A 14686-nucleotide genomic window follows, 5' to 3' on the forward strand; every position below is an offset into this window, starting at 1 on the left:
TGTGTGTGTGAGGATACGGAGGAGAAGACCGGGGGGCTTTGGATTTGTTCCCTCAAACTCCTCCAACTTCCTTCTTTCTTTCAACTCAGACAGTCAGAACCATCTCACATCCCCCCAGGGATTCTACCCCGGAATCCCCGTCTCACTCAGAGCCCTGTAACCCTCTGTGGGCTGCCTTTTCCCTGGCATCGAATTTTGGCTCTCCACGCGCTGCCTCGATGTTTGCTCCTACGTCGTGGTTGAAATTCTTGAACCTATCTGGAAACCCTCGTCTGAAATTTCTGGCCTCACCCGTGTTCTGTTCAACGTGTTCGGATGCTCTTTTCCCAGGGACTCTGCGTGTCTGCTCAGGCTGGCCCCCTGCCTGTTAAGAGCGTCTAGGTCAGGTGCCAGGCTTGGCTCTCCTTTTTCTTTGCTAGTATGTACATTCTCAGCTCCTTTGCCCAAATACATTTCTCTGCCTCTTGTTTCCCGACCTTTCAGAGGTGTCCTTGGACTCTGATCCATCTGTATCTGCAGCTGTCTCTGCTTTTGTAAATTTGAACATGTTGTTAGGTTGCCCATCTGCTCATACTTCTTCTATTGTGGTTATCACTGGGGATTAAATTGTTCTTGAAACTAAAAATAACAATCCGGTTTTGAACTTTAAATCAAAGATCACGGAGAACTAAATTCATTGACCTGTTTCTGTTACTTTTTTCTTTTAAACTTTCCTATATGAAGTCCCTTTTGAACTCAGATGCTTTAAGCCAACACCAATCACAGTGAAAAATACCTTGTTATATGTATTTTACTTTAGGGGACTGATGGCAGAACTACTTCATACCTAGGAAAATAGAGAAAAAGTTTAATGTTGCTTTACTTTAAGTGACAAAAATGAAAATGCTCCTTTATTTGCCTTTAAAACTAGAGCCCTAACAGAAGTGTGTGAATGAACCGTGACACTTTACCCAGACTGCAGAACTCTCCTTAAAAAATTGAGTTTATTTTCTTTAAACACTGAAGGCCTTTTTATTCACTCAACAGATATTTTATCTGGCATCTACTGTGTTCCAGGATTGTTGTATATAGCAGTTAACACAGACACAAATCCTTACATCCTCACAGAGCATACATTCTTAACAGAATGTCTTGTTTCATATATGTTAGGAGTTGACATTCAGATAGTTAAAAAAAAAATCTTCAGAGAGCTCACGTATGTGGCACAAAATGATACATTGACAAAGTGATTTTATTTGAAAACCTGTGGTCATACGTGTGTGACCACAAAGTCTAAGAATTCTCATTTAAATTCCTTAAAAAATAGTTACCCAAATTACTGAAAAGTGGCATATACAAGAAATGGGGAGATAAATTAGGGGGGAAAGAATGCTTAAATGTTAATTATTTCAGGGAGGAAATATCGGCTTAGTCTAAATATGTTTTGAAAGAACACAAAATTCATCAAAATCAGGGATTCTTGAACTTATCTTGGGTCAATGATCCCTTTAAGAATCTAACCAAAGCTATGGAGTCTCTCCGCACAATGTATCTCTGCAATATGTGTATAAAAATAATAATAAAATTTCAGGTGAATCAGAATTCCTGAAGCCCAATCTGTGGACCCTCAAAGACCTTGGGCTAAGGAACATCTGCTTTGACTAGGAGTCCATTTTGCAGTTATTGAAAATCTGCTGTCTGATTAATACTTTACTATAAAAGTATACTCATTAAAAATGTTTATAATAAGAATATTTAATATTGAGTAGGAAATAGTCACATTACACTGACCCTGAATTACTCCTTATTGCGTATAATAGCATACCTATAAGGATATACTCTCCTTGTTCTTTTTTGATGAAACCTAAAACATGGTGATATGATTCTACATGGAACTATTCAGACAAAAGAGTAAACGTAATCTTAGGAATTGATGCTGAATAACAGTAAAGAGAACAGAACTTCTGGCTTGCAATATACCCATGTCGAGCTGAGAGTCAGCTACTGGACTTCAAGACATTCTTTGTATTTGGAGATAAAATGAAGTTATTTAGTTAAGTGAGGGCATTTAAATAAACAGTTAGCCTTATCATTACTCCAGCTATGGCATCAGGCCTAAAAGAAGATAAATGTTAGCATTCACGTTTCTGTGTATTTTCTTTAATGCTAGCTTTGGAATGTAATCAAATCAGTGGAAATAGAGGCATTACCTAAATTTCTAATCAATATGAAAATATTTTGGTGGTGGGAGGGAAGATATTTAGCCAAACAACCCTTACTCATAGATGATATCCTGGGGCGGGGGTGGGGAGATGGATAGCTTGAATTCCAGCCAAAACTCAGAAATTGTGGGCATATTTACAAAGCAGACCTCAGGCAGTGATACTAGGATACTAGGGTACATTTTACTTACTAAAATTTGTTTTTATTTCCATGTGATTTTTGTCTACTTGGCTCTGATGAAATGATTCAATAAACTAATGGAAAATTAGAAAGGGAAGAGTTTCAAAGGAAAAGGGGCCAGAATATAAATGAGAAGTTATAAGCATATTTGTGCATTTGGTCTAGGTGACAAAAGGTTTTTGCCTTAGGTGCAGGGATAACCATAGGTACATGGAGTTGCTAGCATGATGAATCTAAAATCTTTTTTCACTCAGGTAACAACCAAGGAAATTTTAATGGAGTAAAGTTTTGAATGTTAAATTTCAAATATATAACAGATAGTATATTATGGAAGTAGTTATAAAGTTTGAATGAAAGCAGGCCTGTACTTATTTGCCTGCAGTGTTCTTTGCATGGTTCCCATTGATTAGGAGTATGAGTCCTAGAATGTTACTGTTTGAAAGTCCAACTTGGGTTCTTCCGTATATAAGTATAGAGTTCTACATATTTGTGATATAGTGTTTAACATAAAAGCATAGACCATAAGGGATTTAAAAGTTGCAAATGGATATTAAACCTCTTTTGTTAAAGGTAATGGTCAATAATAAGAATATAATTTAAAATATCTATCAGTAAGAATATGTTAATATTCACAAAATCGGTATCACAATGAGAATTGGCTGTGATTTATACAACTTCAGTGTAATAATTTTTCTTTCTTTAAACGGGGCAGGAAGCCCTATAAAGTAGAAACCTGATTTAGTGGTAGCTTCTATTTCCATTTCATCCCGAAAGCAGTGTCTACATGGCTTATGTCCAAGTTTTTAATAGTGTGTTTGTGATATGTTATGTGCCAAACAAAGATTTCAAAGTAACAATAATAAAAGAAATATGTAAGACACATCTAAGAAATTTTTTGAAAATCTAAAAACACCACGTAAGGAAAAAGTCAAGGGAATCTTGTAAATCGAAGAAATAATGTAATATACCACATATTTGAAATTTGTTTCAGTTGCCGTTCTGAGCTACATTAAAATGGTTGAAAGTGTGGAACTCTTGACATTGCTATTATATTTTTAAGGGAAGTGAAGTACCTTGCAGGTATACCGTTATCCAGATTGGGTATTCATTCTGGAAACTTCTAGTTTACGGATAAGAACTGAGAAGAATCTGATGGATCGGGTACCTTCCCTTAGGGATTACTTGAAACAATCTCCTCAGAAGAGGTGATTGAAGAAAACAGGGTTTTCATGAACTGCCTTTTGTGGGAAATGAAGTGACATTCCTTCATTTGCCTACACACTATTTTCACTCTGAGTGTTCTATGTGCTAGGGAAACTGTAGAGCAGGGATAATTTATTTAGCATGAGTAGGCTAAGACTGGCTATGCTTTCAAAGTCACAACCAAGTTTTAGAACTTGTTACAGGAGTCTTTGAAGAGCAGGTACAACTGAGGTTAAATTTTTATGGAGTAATAAATACCTTCACTTTGAGGCATTAATTGCCCAGCTCTTGCACATGAAGCTCTTTTAGGGTATCTTTAAGCAATCAGTGTCTGCATCAGAATGAGAACTCTATTCAGCCCTCTTCAGATCACAGGATGGGCATGGGTGTTCAACAGTGCATTTCAGTTTAACCACTCCACCTGGACTTAGGAACATGGTGCTATATAAAACTTGAAAGCCTGAAGTGTGAATACAAACATAATTGACAAACTAAATTTTGTTATGTGGTGTGCTAAAGTGAATAGAATATTAGCATAGTAATCATACAATTTTGACTTTGGCCCTAGCTCATGATTTTGGGTCTCACTTTCATTATAGGAGGAGTCTGAACTAGGTTTATTCTTCCAAAGTGCCCTTTGCTAGGTGTTCATGTCTATGCTGACAAACCATTGGACTCATCAGTGACCAAACAGGTTGGGCTAAAGGCCATTATTTTGATTATTTTTCTCTTAAAGAATTCCTTTCACAACAATATGTTCTGTGTAGATCTAGAATTACATATTTACAAAGCCATAACGGCTCTTAAAGTTTATTTTGCCCGGCTCCTTCCCTTCCTAAAGAAGACAACAGAAGCTGGAGAAGTAGCTTCCATCAGTTTGTATTTCAAGGCAGCAATCTCCTGTCTCTGAAGATTCAAACCAGCACATTTTACATTTTAATCAGCAATGTGGATGTATAGAATTGGGATTGAAAATATATTGTTTCTTATAACCCCTTAGAACTGTTAGTTTTGACAGAGCAATCAAATTATTGTTGAGAGTAAGATTGCAACTAAAAAGAAACAAAACAAAACTTCAATAGAATGCTAGTTTGGAGGACCCTTAAAGGTCATATCAACTGAAAAAGTAGAAGGTCATAACTGAAAAAATAGGAATGGGTACTGAAGGACAGGAACACGCTGAAGAGATTCAGTGCTTTACTGAAGTGTGAAGAGTCCCTACAGCCTGGCGGGGACTTTTTGCCCTATTTAAAACTACAGCTAAGTTTAGAGTTCTCTGTGGATGACAAGAGGAATCTGTCATTTTAGTGTCTTCTCCCCCAAGCCCTCCCACACCAACAAAGGTTCTTTGACGCTGAGCGTGCACACCCGCCGCGAGGCTGCTATTCCCAAGTGCCCGCTTAGCCAGCTCGCTTGGGACGAGCTGTGAGCGGGTGGCGGCAGCCTGTTGATCCCATTTCCTCCGGCTCTGGTCCGGGTTAGGGAGTGGCTCTCCCAGGACCTCCAATGTTTTCGTGCTCGGGCACTGGTGTTCACATGGTTTCAGTGCATTGTTTGCTTCCAGGCAGTCTCGGTTAGCGCTTCAGTTTAGGCATTTATTTTGCATTCTGTGGTCTTGGGCTGCGTGTACTCTCTTGTTTCTGCGCTCTCTCCACGCCCTTCCCAGTTTCCTGTTAGCCAAAGGGATCGCTCTTTCTGAACGAAAAGTTCTCAGAGCGGAGTGGAACCTCCCGGAAAATGCTCTTCTCTTCCGTGTGCGCCGGATGGAGGTGGGGGTGGGCCAGGAACTAAACACCGCGGTCGGGAGAGCTGAAAGGACCCGAACCCCGAGGCAGAGGCGGGAGAGGTATGGTTCATCGGAGATGCGCTGAGGGGTCGTGAGACGGGGGACAAGGGGCAGCGCCCACCCATCTGGGGGGCGGAAGGGACTTTTATTCAGCGGGAACTGTGCGGCGAGGCCCAAGGCTCTGGAGAGATTCTAGGTCTAGGGGGTGGCAGGGTGTACCCAAGGGAGTCGGGAGGAAGCTCTAGGTTCCCTTTCTACTCCAGGGGCCGTTCTTGCCCCGGCTGCCCGTGAGCCGAGGGAGGGAGCATAGCCACTGCCCGGCTTGCGGGGCTGGGCTGCGGAGGTTTCCTGACCCTCCCCCGCCCCCCACTCCCGTCCATCCTGGGGACCCCAGGCCCCAGGGGGAAGTGGTAGTTTGCCCCTGTCCCTCTGTCACTCCCATCCTCTCCACCCGTGCAGGTCGTATTCTGGGTCAGGAACCCTGTAACATCCCGAGGCTGGGTGCGCAGGGGTCCCAAGCGGGCCGGGGTCCGCGTCCCCTGTGCCCCACTCGCTCGCCGCTCTGGCCGGAGCCGGGCGGAGAGGCCTGGAGGGCCGCTGCTGGGAAGGGGTCTGATCCCGCGCGCCCCTGCTCCTGCGGGGGCGGCTGGGGGAGCTGAAGATGGCGGCTGCAGCCGGGCGCGGGGCTCTGGGCCCGGCTCGGACCGAGCGCACCCACTGACCGCCGCCGCCGCCCCCACCGGGCGGTGCTGTGTCCCCGCAGGAGTCGGAGAGGATGGCCGGGGCCGGCGGCCAGCACCACCCTCCGGGCGCCGCGGGAGGAGCGGCCGCCGCGGCCGGCGCCGCGGTCACTCCCGGCGCTGCCTCGGCGGGGCCCGGAGACGATTCCTCTGACAGCGAAGCGGAGCAAGAGGGACCCCAGAAACTGATACGCAAAGTGTCCACCTCGGGGCAGATCCGGACCAAGGTGAGGCGGGCCTAAGGGCAGCGTGGAAGGCGGGCGGCTTCGGGGCGGGGACGAGGAGCGAGGGCGCCTGGGGCGCTCGGAGCGCGCCGGCGATCCCGGGGACGTGGGGCACAAGGTGAGGGCGGGGCCTGGCCCGGGGGCGGGGCCGGCGGTGCTGGACCGCCGCGCGGCAGGAAGGGATTCCCGGCCCGGCGAGGGAGGCGGTCCGGGTGGGCTCCCGGGGAGCTCGGCGGCCGACTTGGAGGAGAAGGAAACCAGCGGCTCGGCGGGAGCGTGGGAAAATGCTGAAGCGCTCTTGAGAGTTCCCACTCAGGGAACTTAGAAGGACTGTTTTATTTTTTTGTCCTCCCTGCGTGCAGTGGTTGGGTGGAGTATGTGCCTTGCGCAGAGAGCCGAGTGCAGGCCGACCAGCCAAAGATGCAAGAAGCCCCCCACCTTCCCTTCCCGCGGGCAGCAGCTGTCTCCTCCCAGGACCACTCCGAAAGGGTGGGTGGGGAGGTGACAGCAAACAGCCCCCTTACCTCCCGCAGAAGCCAAGGCGCGACGCCTGTGTAAATGATGCTGGCAGTTAAACATACCCTGCGAGACACATCAGCAAGCCAGGCTATTGAGTCGTGGGTTCCTGCTGAGTGCAGGGTTCAGATCTTACCAGCCATGGTTATCTTAATGAAGATTAACCTCTTTGTGTTATATGGACATTAGCAAGCTGTGTTACTCTTATTTATGTAGCAGGTGCTTTTGACCCCCGAGGGCTCAAAGTTGAGAGTTTTAAATAGATCTTGAGCATATACATAGGAAATGCTTGCCACACTGAAGGATTATTCATATTTTTCAGTTTTCATCATACTTTAAAAATCATCATACTTTAAAAGTCTGTTATCACTGGGGTACTTTAATGAGTTATTTGAAGAGAACCAATGAAATTATTGGGTGTGCTCTCTTTAAAAATAAATTTGCAAAAGTTAATTCTGTAGTTAGTTTTATGAGAATTTGTTTTTTAAGGTCCGTGGACTCCTATATGAGAGTAGAGCTTTTATTACATGTTTATGAAATCATGCTTTTATTAGCCTGCCTCCTTATTTTCTAAAATAAATACATGTAAGCACACGCAAGTGTTAACAAGATGCACTTAGCAAAGAGTCAAAGATTGCTTCGGTCATTTTTTTTTTTTTTAACTGCCCATCCTGTAACTCATTTTAATAGTGACATTTCTTCATTTAATAGAATCTATGATAACTTAAGGATATGGGTTTAATATATTTTTAGAAGATAACGGCTAAACAAGATAGGGACTTTCTAACAGTGCCTTTAACATTTGAAATCTTAATTTTAAAAAAGTTTATAAAACTGTGTTACTAATGGGCAAAATGGTAAGTTTAAAAAATGGCATATTTTATAGATTCTTATGAAATGGTTAAAATTCCATGCAAACATATCAGAATTTACCAGTACATTTATACTGCTTGAAAGAAAATTTAGAGATGGCTCTAATTTGAGTTAGGTTACACAACAAATTTGGGGGTGGGTACAATTAAAATTTGTAGGTCTCAGGAATTCATGGTAATAGCTAAGTTCATATTCTTTAAATTTTGTATTATCTATGGTTTGGGGTAAAGCATGTTTTTGAGACTAAGAATAAATTCAAAAAGCACATTTATTATTGGTTTTCCATTTAACTTTCTAATAAAAATATTTAGTGCATGATTTTTTCCATGATTAGAGAGTGATCGTTAAATGAAATATTTCTTAAATTTCCCAAGATGTATTGAATTTCAGAAATTCTGCATTTTATACTAACTCATACAAATGTTTACAAGTTCATCAGCATTTTCATATACGAACACGTGAGATCCAGGCCTAAAACTCCTGAGACTGGTGAGCCTCAAACTCTCCGCCTGCCCCCCCACCTCAATCCAGACTGTTCATATATGCTACAGATTTCATCAGTTATATCTTTTTATCACACATACTGATTCTCAGGGAAGAGAGCTAGGGTAGGAAGGGGATTCATAAAGTGAGAACTGCTAAATTTGATCCAGGGAAGAGTTAAGGGAAAAGATCTTTTAGAAAAAGACTATACTTGCTTGATCATCTCCACAGATAGGCAAGATGGGAGAGTCTGGAGGAGAACGAGGCCAGGACTAGCCCAAGGCCTAGTGGTTTTTGAGACAGAAAGCAGTTCTGGGGCGCTTGGGTCGCTCAGTTGGTTAAGCCTCTGGCTCTTGATTTCGGCTCAGGTTGTGATCTCAGGTCATGAGATCGAGCCCTGTGTTGGGCTCAGCACTCAGCATGGAGTCTGCTTGAGATTCTGTCTCTCCCTCTCCCTCTGCTCCTCCTCTGCTCATGCTCTCTCTCTCTCTCAAAATAAATAAATCTTAAAAAAAGAAATCAAAATATTTCTTAAATGAATAACTTAAATGAATAATCTATATATTATACACTTATATGTAATGCTTCATATATATGAATATTATTATGAAAACATGGTACTTACTTTAGTTTCCTTTAAGAGCCTTATGGTCATGAAGTTGTTTGGTGAGTTTAGGTTTGGGGTAAAAAAGGCCACCAAAGTAATGACCTTATTTAAAATGTTCTTTGTTGTAAATACTGGTTAATGTTTTAAATAATTTGAATAATCTCAAATTAATTGTGGCATTTGGAAAGTATCCGGGTTTTTTCTTACTTGAAATAAGAATGCATGCATATAAAAGGATATTCAAGAGTGTGAGAGGATATTCAGTGATGGGAGGGTATTCAGTGGAAAGTAATCTCCCTCTCACTCCAGACTTTCTAATCTTCATCACAGAGGCAACTGTTGACATATTTCTTGGTATGCTTCCAGAAAATGTCTATGAACATACATATGTTTCTTTAAAAAGTACAAATGGGAACATTCTGTACACAATGCTGTGTCTTGTTTGGAGTTCTAATACGATCATTTCCCTAATGGCGTGTGCACATCTACCTCATTCTTTTTAATGGTGGGAAAGTATTCCATTATGTTAGGTTGAACTAAATGAATTTGCTAGGTTAGTAGGTCAAAAATGGTCAAGGGTAGGTCAAAAATGATCAAGGGCCTGGGAGGTCTGGGAAATGGGAAGATGTTGGTGAAAGGGTACAAACTTTCAGTTATAGAATGAATAAGTTCTGGGAATCTAATGTGCAGCATAGTGACTATAGTTAATAATCCTGTATTGTAGCCTTGAAATTTGCTGAGAATATATCTTCAGCATTCTTACTTTTTATTTTATTTATTTAGTTTTTTATTATTTATTTATTTATTTTTAAATGTTTTATTTATTTATTCATGAGAGTCAGAGAGAGAGGCAGAGGCAGAGGGAGAAGCAGGCTCCTCGCCTAGCAGGGAGCCTGATGTGGGACTCGATCCCAGGACCCTGGGATCATGACCTGAGCTAAAGGCAGACGCTTAACCATCTGAGCCATCCAGGTGCCCTAGTTTATTTTTTATTTTTGAGACAGAGAGAGAGAGAGAGCACAAGCAGAAGGAGAGCCAGGCAGAGGGAGAAGTAGGCTCCTCGCTGAGCAAGGAGCCCCATGCGGGACTCAATCCCAGAACTCTGGGATCATGACCTGAGTTGAAGGCAGCCGCTTAACAGACTGAGCCATGCAGGCGTCCCAGCATTCTCACTTTTTAAAAAAGATTTTATTTATTTATTTGAGAGAGAGAGAGAGCAGGGGGAGGGGCAGAGGGAGAAGGAGAGAGCTTCTCAAGCAGACTTCCCCCTGAGCGCAGAGCCTGACTTGGGGCTTGATATCATGACCCTGAGATCATGACCGGAGCCAAAATCAAGAGTCAGATGCTCAACTGACTGAGCCACCCAGGCATCCCTAGATTTTAAGCATCCTTAAACACAAGCACACACACACATTAATTATGTGAGGGGCTGGTTATGTTAATTAACCTAATTGTGGCAATTATTTCACAATATGTATGTCTATCAAATTATCACGTTGTATACTTTATATATAATTTTGTTTGTCAGTTATATCTCAATAAAGCTGGAAAAAAATGGTTGAATGTGGGAAATTTCATTTGGTTCAGCCTAACATGATATATCATCATTTAATTACCCATTTCTCTATGGTAGGAAATATGGGTTATTTTAGGACAACACTAATCTCAGTTTTTGTTTTTTGTTTTTGCAGTGGATATGATGACTCTTAAAGTAAAAAATAAGACTGGCATGCTTTTAAAATTAGTGTGATTTAATAATTAAATTCTCCTGTACATTTTAGTACCCTCCTCACATCCCCATTTTGTATACTCTTTGTTCTCCTTTTCATTTTTTTCCTGTTTCTTTGTCCTTGGTTTGTACTATTTTTCTATCTCTCTGTTTTTCACTTTTTTCCTTTCTCTGTATCAGCTAAGTGGAATTTTGGGTAGTCTCAGCTAGCTAGCCAGGTGCTAAACAGAAGATAATTTTATGGCTGCCTCTATTTCCCCAAAGGAAAAAAAATCCCTTAATTAAAAAAGTGGAAATGGTGCTGATGTGAGAAAGCCAATGGGAGTGTAATTCATCCCTTGTCTTCCTCTCTCCTTGTCCTTGGCTCTCATTCCTAATTCTTAGTTCTGTCTTAAGGAGAAGGTTGATTTTACATTCAGCTTTACTGTTACAGAGAATTTCACAGGTATTTATTGAAAACGAGACATTCTGAAACAGCACTAATATAAACTCAGACCACCTTGGTTTTGAACATGAATGTGAAAGAAGCTTTGTTTGCTTTTTGTTGGCTGATGAATACTGTGGCCCATGAATACAGGGACTGGCTGGAGGAACCTCGGTCAGATTTGTAGACTAAGATTGTTCAACCATCGTAAGCCACATGGTATCAACAAGTGAACCATCTCAGTGACTTTTTCAGACAAAAAAAAATGACTCATTTTGGCAAAGGTCTTAAAGCTTCATGTGTCAAAAATGTCTCCTAATTAGGTTTATTGTGCTCTCATTGATCTGGCATTTCTATGTCTTCTTACAGTTAATTCGGAATATTGATGGGTCTTTCTTTTTATGGGTCTTTAAATTTAGGTAAAACATACCTAACCCCTGAAAAGATATTCAGAACTTTGCAACATTATATCTGGATTAAGATATCTCTTTAAGCACATTAAGAAAATAGTCACCACAATCTTCAATTAGTACCTTGGTTTTACTTTAACATGAAGGATGTATAAATAAATTCTTGTACCTTTATGGTAGGGCAGTATATGGAAATATTGATTTGTATTTTTCACTGCCTAATGAGATGCAGTTTGTGCAATTAAAACATTATCTTTCACCATAACTGTAGTTAGAGTAGTCTAGGGAAGACTTGCTCAGCATTTTTCAAATTGTAGGTGGCAGCCCCTTAGTGGGCCATGATGGTTTACATCTAACATTTGAAACAGAGACAGAATAGATTAGAAAATATTACTTAAAACTTTTAAGCACAGTTCTGAGTGGAATTGTTGGATTGGGTGATGATCCAAGTATGAGGAGAAACAGAAACATGGCTAGAAGACTGTTAAGAAATGAGAATAAAGTAATATCGACAGGTTTATTGTTCAGGAGCTCAATAGGATATGAGAAGCAAGTAGGAATTTTAACATTTTGCTAGGTGATGAGCAGGAAGATATTTTGAATAACAAGAATAATTAACATTCATCTAGGGCAGAACTTGGTGAGTTTTTCCTGTAGAGGTTCAGATAGTAAAGTTTTAAGCTTTGTGGGCCATAAAGGCTGTGTCAAAATTACTCAACTCTACTGTTGTTCTGTGAAAGCAGCCATAGACAATACTTAAATGAATAAGTGGGGGGATAAAACTTTAAGGACGCTGGAATTTGAATTTCATAGTTTTCAGGTATTCAGAAATATTCTTCATCTTCTTTTTTTTTAAAAGCCATTTAAACATGTAAAAACCTTCTTAACTGATGGACTGTACAAAATCAGGTGGCCAGAAGAAAATGGCCCATAGATTTGGCTGGTGGGCCATAGTTTTCTGACCCCTATTCTAGATGGTGGAAAATGGTACGGTTCGGTTTGCCAAGCACTGCAAAGTTAAGGTGCTGCTCGATGCAATCAGCATTTAAGGGACCAAATAAAGCTAGATTTCAATCCATTTAAAAATCTCATCTTTGTAGAACATTTTATTTTTAGCTTGGTTTGCGTCTTTGCTTCCATTTTAATGTGAACTAAATATAGACTGGAAAATCTGAGTCCTGGTACAGTAATACATGGTATAACAGCTTTCTTTCCATTTTGATTACAAGTTAAACATGATATTCCATTATTAAAGATAAGAGACAATAATTTACTAAACCTTTACATATAACTTAAGATGCCTTATTTGAAAGTATCTAAATTTAGAAAGCCTTCGCTTAGTTTAAGGTTGCATGTTTGCTGTTGTGGTCGGAGTGACAAAAGGTTATATGACACGACCATTGTCAACCACCCAGGGCTCCTTTCTGTTTCCAGGGTACAGGGTTTCACTCATATTGGATTTGTTAGGCTTTGCTTACTCAGGAAATGTGTTTATAAGCAAAGGTTTTAATTAAAGAGAGTTTGGTTTATAGCTAAGAATAGACCTTTGAAAAAAGCCATAACATGTTAGTACATTATTTTTCCTTGGCAAATTTGTGTGGTTTTGCTGGGTATCGAGTATATTTCTCTGTGAATATTTAGTCACTTGAAACACATTTGTATTTTTGATTTGGTCAAGTGGCTTAAAATGGTCAATAATCATTATTGATGATAGCCTTAATTTAGGATTCAATTCACATTGTTTCTGTTTTAGGTAGTCGTTTATTATTATTTTATTTTATTTTTTTTAGAGAGTTTTTTTTTTTAAAGATTTTATTTATTTATTTGAGAGAGAATGAGATAGAGAGAGAGAGCATGAGAGGGGGGAGGGTCAATGGGAGAAGCAGACTCCCTGCTGAGCAGGGAGCCCGATGCGGGACTCGATCCAGGGACTCCAGGATCATGACCTGAGCCGAAGGCAGTCGCTTAACCGACTGAGCCACCCAGGCGCCCTATTATTTTTTTTTCAAATGAACATATATAGTAATAATTCCCTCCCCCTTGCTCTTTGTTATGAGGATATTTGGAAGACGATCAGGCTCTTGTTTTATACCAAAGAAATATGATTAACTTTATCATGTTTGGAGCTGGAGTTTCTAACCTTCTCGCTGTGCCATTTGAATCCTACGACTTTTTCAGACCACCAGCATGTGATTTACTGTAATAAATCTTTTTGTATAGGCTTGGGGCGTTTATGTCAGAAATTTTAAAATTCCTCTCTACTTAGCATTTTACTGTTTACAGAGCGGTTTTCGTAACTGAATAAACTGAATACACATGAGCTAATTTAACAGTTGTGCGAAATTGCCTAAATTTTACATCTGAGACTCAGTTTAATATCTGCTGAGTAAATGGCAGGCTGGAACTCAAAAGCAAGACTTCTAACTACTGTGCCATTATTCCCCGGCACGGTGGACCCAATGGTAGGTTCCAAATTCCTTTTTTTCAGGAGTTCCATAAGCCTCTTGGGTTTTGAAGCCTTACCTCTACAGGGTACAGACACAGGTGGATGCAGGCAGTCTCCACTTCTCTCCCCTCCTCGCCCTTCCCCCCTCCCTCTCCTTCTCCAGTCCCTACCCCTCCCTCCTCCTTCCTGTCCTGCCCTTTATCAATTTGTTTAGTCTGTAAGTGTATCTCTCACCAATGTTACGGATTTTATAACATCTTTTTGCATTTGAATCCCACGTTTTTAGTGACATGTTTAAGAGTGTGTGTTTGCAAAATGAATTTCTGAATAAAAAATTTCAGCTGAAATTTCTCCTGATTTTAATTACTGTTAGCAAAATCACGGAATCACTTTGAAAAACATCTTTAGAAGGACTAATTTAGAAGAAATCCTTTTAGGTAGCTAACTCTACAAATAGGTTTTCGAAGAAAACTGTTAGTTTCACTTCCATAAGGTAAAATGCTATTTTTAAAAGGTCATGATATAGCGTTAAAAAGAATTATATAAGGTAATTTTCCATGTGGTCTATTAAAACATAGTTGAGGAAAAAGTATGCGTAAAATTTATTTTTAACTAGTGAAGGGACGGAAATGACATTTGGGGTGCCATTTTCTCTATCTATTTTATTTAAATCAGAAATTTTGCTGGGCTGTATACCTGAGCAGGCATACTGTTTTGACTTGGATTGTTTGTACAAACTCATATAGTACTTTAAAATTATAACGGGGATGCCTGGGTGGCTCAGTCAGTTAAGCGACTGACTCAGGTCATGGTCTCAGGGTCATGAGATTGAGCCCCGCTTTGCGCTCAGCCCTGAGTGTGGA

At 40.7% G+C, this 14686-nt stretch overlaps 1 protein-coding gene across 1 annotated transcript in view; it reads left to right on the forward strand.

The window, feature by feature from the left end:
• The first annotated feature begins 5008 nt into the window (after nucleotides 1–5008).
• The window catches only part of DGKH (diacylglycerol kinase eta), a 173013-nt gene continuing 163335 nt past the window's right edge, over nucleotides 5009–14686 (forward strand). Inside the window, exons 1-2 of the mRNA XM_035003306.1 lie at nucleotides 5009–5431; nucleotides 6135–6338. Of these exons, the coding sequence (XP_034859197.1) occupies nucleotides 6147–6338 (192 nt within the window). The 5' untranslated portion in view covers nucleotides 5009–5431; nucleotides 6135–6146. The remainder of the gene's footprint in view (nucleotides 5432–6134; nucleotides 6339–14686) is intronic.

This window comes from Mirounga leonina, unplaced genomic scaffold (genome assembly GCF_011800145.1).
Source record: "Mirounga leonina isolate KUSES-001 unplaced genomic scaffold, KU_Mleo_1.0 Mir_127, whole genome shotgun sequence".
In the NCBI taxonomy this organism is placed as follows: domain Eukaryota; kingdom Metazoa; phylum Chordata; class Mammalia; order Carnivora; family Phocidae; genus Mirounga; species Mirounga leonina.